A 4,966-nucleotide genomic window follows, 5' to 3' on the forward strand; every position below is an offset into this window, starting at 1 on the left:
CTTGTGGTCCTGTCCTAGATCTAGGCCATGGCTTCATTTAGAAAAACAAAAAGAAACCAAAGAAAAAAAAATTTCATGGCTTGTGGTCGATTCGACATCTATGTGTTCTTGGATGTTTCACTGCAATGAGTTGTGTCAGCTGCATGTGTGTTGTGGGAAACGAATGGTGATCCCCGCAAATTTCGTTGGCGGGTGTTCTTCAAAATATCGGGTTTCTTCCTTTAATCTCCCAGAACAAGGTGTGAGCATATCCCTGGATAACCTGTTCCTTCCAAAAAATACGACTGATAATCTGCGCTTCAACTCCACTCCAGACCGTTCAGAAACAAGTGAAAACGCCCTCTTGTGGTCCTGCCCTAGATCAACATCATGTTTAGAAAAACGAAAAAAGCAAAGAAAAAAAACGCCATGGCTTGTGGTCGATGCGACATCTGTGTGTTCATGAATGTCTCACTGCAATGAGTCGTGACAGCTGCATATGAGTCCATATTCTCTCCTGTCATCATTTTTCTTGTCTACGGCCTCTTTGGACCGCAAGATATTCATGAAAAGCTTTGAGGATTCTAATCTTTAGAATTTTACCCAGTAGCAATCCATAGGATATGATGTCTGATTCCTGCTTTCGTCATTATTCTGTTTTTAGTTTTTACGGCAAACTTGGTCATATTTTATGTTTTCTACTAGTTCTTTCGTTCCAATTCAAAGAGGCTCCGATGGCACGAACGCCAGAAATATTGATACCAGAGTCATTGACTCGGCCATGAGACCAGCCTATTAAGGGGTGAAAAGTACAAATATGACCATATGGAGTCGAGGATGACTTTTTATGCCGAGGAAGATTTGGGGTCGTAACATTTTACTCAAAGAGGAAGACACCATACATGCGAGAAGCTCCATACACATTACACAATCACTTAATATTATTCATAACTGTCAAAAAGAATGCTACACAGCCAACATCACAACTCGCATGTATTTTTTTTTTTTTTTGCGGGGGACACAACTCGCATGTATATATGCAATTATGCACGATACAGTATATACTAGAGTACTTGATACACATTTGCACAGCGCATGTTCGCTGCTCCACACCAAAAGATGGCCAGAGCTAGCTGCCCATGCATGCATGTGTTATAGAGATTACACATGACATGTGTCATGCATGTATGTATGACCAAACATGCAAACACTCCGTATACGTACTTACCTTGCAAAGGTGCTAGCTCCATGCATGCGGGCATGCATGAGGATGCAGGTGGTGGTACAGTATGTAGGTAGGTGCTAATCGACGGAGGCCGGTGATCATGAAGGGCACTGGAACGAGGACGGCACGTGCTTGCCGCACTGGTTGACGAGCACCGAGATGGCGACGGGGAGCACGAGTTTGACGTTCAGCGCCTTGGCCTTGATGGTGGTGCAGAGGCAGAGCGCGGCGTCGAGGTCGGCCACGCCGGACAGCAGCGGGCAGCAGGTCTCGCTGGCGTTGGCGCCCACCACCGCGTGCACCAGCCCGTTGAGCGCGTCCACGCACGCCACCAGCTTCAGCACGTCCACGGGGCACTTTCCCGTCGGCGACGACGGCGTCGGAGGGGCCGGCGTCACCGGCGTCGGGGGCGTCGGCGCGGGGGAGTACGGCGGCGGAGGGCACGGCACGGACGACGGAGGGGGCGGGGGCTTCACCTTCGGCGGCGGCGGCGGGGGAGGCGTCGTCGGGGTCGGGCAGCTGGGGCATGCCGACGAGGGCGCGACCAGCACCGAGAGCAGCGCCACCAGCACGAGCGGCGCAATGCGGGCCATGGTGCCTGGCTAGCTAGCTTCGAGCTTGAAATGCTCTAGCTTCTTGCTCTTGGCTAGCGTTCGCTGCACTGGTCTGAGGGAAGAAGAAGAAGCGGGGCGTGCTTATATAGGCGAGCGTGAGGTCGTGGTGCGACGGACGAACTGCTGGTGTGTGTCGGTCGCGGCTCGGTGGACACGGCGAAGCGTCGCGTATGCCTCGGTAGTCAGTACCCGGTAGTACACTGGCAGAGAGATTGTGGCTGGCGTGGACTCGGATGAACCCATCGACGGCCGCTTCCGACGACCAAGGTCTGAGAGATTTGTCGTTTCGTTCATGGAATCATGCGTGTGTGGAAGATCGCCGATCTTGTGGTGCCTGCGTCTGCATGTCGCGGTTAAATCGGCAGACTCTGCCGAGCCAAGCCGTTTCAACCGTCGCTCGTTAGTCACATAGCCTGTTTCTTATTTAAAAAAAGAAGAAGAGATGAAACCTTCCCATTTTGGGGTTGATTAAGGAGAAATTTGCCGTCCGTTTAATCTGAGAAAAACATGATCACAGTGGCACAAACTTGAAGGTCACGTCATCGAGAAGATCAATTTGTCACAAACCGTGCATATAAGTGGCTTCATCATCTCCCATGGCACCATGACTCAACGACTCCGACTTCACTGCGGACAAGCCGCCGTCATGCGGATCATCTCTAGGCATGCACCAAGTCCATGCACCGTGATACACTAAAACGGACCATGACATCCATCGATGAAGAGGCGACTCAGATTTCGGCGGCTTGACTTGCAACTTGACATCGTTACCGCACTTTAATTTGCTGCCCCTCGACACATCACCTCCAACTTCATCGCGTCTTGGTGAATTGATGAGCCGAAACATTCAATCACAAGGGTGGAATACTAACATAAATTTTGCGCAACATGATGCCCATCAATGTCCCTCATATATAATTGTTGTCTCGGTACAACTTACACCACCCAAGCTCTGCTCTTGGGCATGACAAGGAAGAGTCATCGTCCAACAATATGCCGTCTCATTACCTTTTTTCTTCTTCAAATGAAGTCGTCCTCAATCTCAAGTGTCGGTAATGTCGTACGGTCAATGACACTAAAGGCCAAAGAAGGAGACCTCAGTAAAGATTCTAGATGATGAAGAAGAAGATATTATTTGAGGAAAGAAATCATCTAAGCTATCGGCGATCTCTTATCTTTGACGAAGCATGTCATGTTTCTTTTTGGGTGAAATACGTACATCTACAGCCATCAAACTTGTGGAGTAAGTGCAATCTAGTCCTCAAAACTCATGAAATGATCCACTTTGCTCAACAAACATGCTAAAAATGGTCCGCATAGGGTGATTTGTACATTTCTCGTACTTACATAGTTGACGTGGGGCGCTCCTCTATTTTCTCTCACCGTTCGTGATAGAAAGCTGACACTCTCTTTTCCCTCACTGTAAATGTTAGATAGTATTGCTTTGTATTTATTCGGGAAAAGATTCTCAACCTTATACACAACATGGTTGCACCAATCTCCATCATCCAACAAACGGTGGATGTTTGACCGCTACGTAGCTGTGCAGCTAGAAGCTCCACTGCTGCTATTTATGATATCCCAAAAGCCCCAAGTTTTATCGATTTCTCCATATTCATGTTCGCATAGCAGTATAGGTTAAAGTCTTGAATTGATGCATTTTCCTTATGAGTTTGTGGTGTAGAAATATGAGACAAGAGGATGTTATTCATCACTAGGTCACTAATCTCTGAAAAAAAAGGAAAACAACCGCAATATGTAGAAAGAGGACTAAATTCTTGCCACGTTTTATCTAGTTTGTCAAGCATTAAAAATTAAACCCAGATCCTTACATATATTGTGTGGTCTAGACATATTTTCTTTATGCTTTTGCATGTGGTATCTTTTTAACAGTTATAAGTTGTTGTTTTTTCTGGCCCGGGTCTTACTTTGATCATAGCTCCACCACTATTCGTATGTAGTCCATTTTTTTCAAAATAAGTGTCGGTGAATTACTACAAGTTTGCACTAAAGTTGCACTCCCTCTGTTTTTATTTACTCCGCATATTATAGTTGACTGAAATCAAACTTCGTAAAATTTGACCAAGTTTATAGTAGGCAATGTAAACATTTACCATAATAAATTTATATGATGTGAAAGTACATTTAATAATGAATCTAATGGTATTGATATGTTATTGTATGTGTTAATATTTTTGTCTATAAACTTTGTCAAAGTTTACAAAGTTTGACTTTGACCCAAACTAATACGCAGAGTAAATAATAATGGAGGGAGTAGTAAATCAGCGACACTTATTTTGACGACGAGCGGAGTCATGAGATGTATATAAAGGACCGTATGAGGACCCCTTTAGCAAGTTGACTATTCTTTTGTGTAACTTGAAAAAAAAACTATTTTTCTCTTAGAGTGAGAAATATCACATTTCGTTTTAGACCAGGATAGTACCCCTCCTGTCCAGGCTACGTGAGCTATATAACTCGAGCGTGAAACCTTGGCCATGAGAAGTGCAAACAGCTAGAGAGGAGATGGATTAAGTGAAACATCCAAAAGCAAGGGGGCTGCCGAAATCTCGGCCAGAAGATCGAGAGCGCAAGTTGGAGGGAAGCACATACGTATGATGGAGGTACATACATGCCCCACAAGTCCGCATGCGCCACGGATCGGTTACACATTACCATTGCCCGTGCCGTGCGTGCAACTTGCATGCACCTAGCTGCAAGCTTAGCTTAGCTTAGCAGCTAGTAGTACCAGGTGCTCTGCTCCTGTCCGATTAATCTCCAGACCTGCACGGGCCCGGTGCAAGCAGCTAGCCAGCCCCCTCCCGTCGTCCGCACGATCGGGCTGGCTAGCTAGCTACATACTGTACTGAGAAACGCGCATTGCGCACGGCATGGGTCGGTTTCTTCTTCTTCTTGCCAGGCTGAGGAGAGGGGAGGGGAGGGCCACATGCACACAGCATCGATCGGGCGGTATGGAACGAGTCCGTTGGGAGGGTTTTGGCGGCATCCTGTGCCGACGTTGGGGTACCTGTCGAGGGTCTATCGCTTGGTCATCCCTTGGGCACGCGACACAAGACATACATCCTTCCTGTCTTCCCACTTGCAAGCCACCGGACCGACCCCTCCTTTGGCTGCCTCTGCTTACCGG

The 4,966-nt window shown here is 47.2% G+C and overlaps 1 protein-coding gene across 1 annotated transcript; it reads right to left on the reverse strand.

Annotated features, from left to right (window-relative positions):
• Nucleotides 1-902: 902 nt before the first annotated feature.
• On the reverse strand, nt 903-1,883 carry LOC123046467 (36.4 kDa proline-rich protein). The gene has a single exon (XM_044469841.1). It carries the CDS (start codon nt 1,795-1,797, stop codon nt 1,303-1,305), a length of 495 nt encoding a protein of 164 aa, XP_044325776.1. The 5' UTR covers nt 1,798-1,883; the 3' UTR covers nt 903-1,302.
• Between the last annotated feature and the right edge of the window lie 3,083 nt (nt 1,884-4,966).

Source organism: Triticum aestivum, chromosome 2B, assembly GCF_018294505.1.
Source record: "Triticum aestivum cultivar Chinese Spring chromosome 2B, IWGSC CS RefSeq v2.1, whole genome shotgun sequence".
NCBI classification, from domain to species: domain Eukaryota; kingdom Viridiplantae; phylum Streptophyta; class Magnoliopsida; order Poales; family Poaceae; genus Triticum; species Triticum aestivum.

Excerpts from the sequence above, each read along its gene's own strand:
- LOC123046467 (XM_044469841.1), bottom strand. The coding sequence starts at position 1,797 with ATGGCCCGCATTGCGCCGCTCGTGCTGGTGGCGCTGCTCTCGGTGCTG.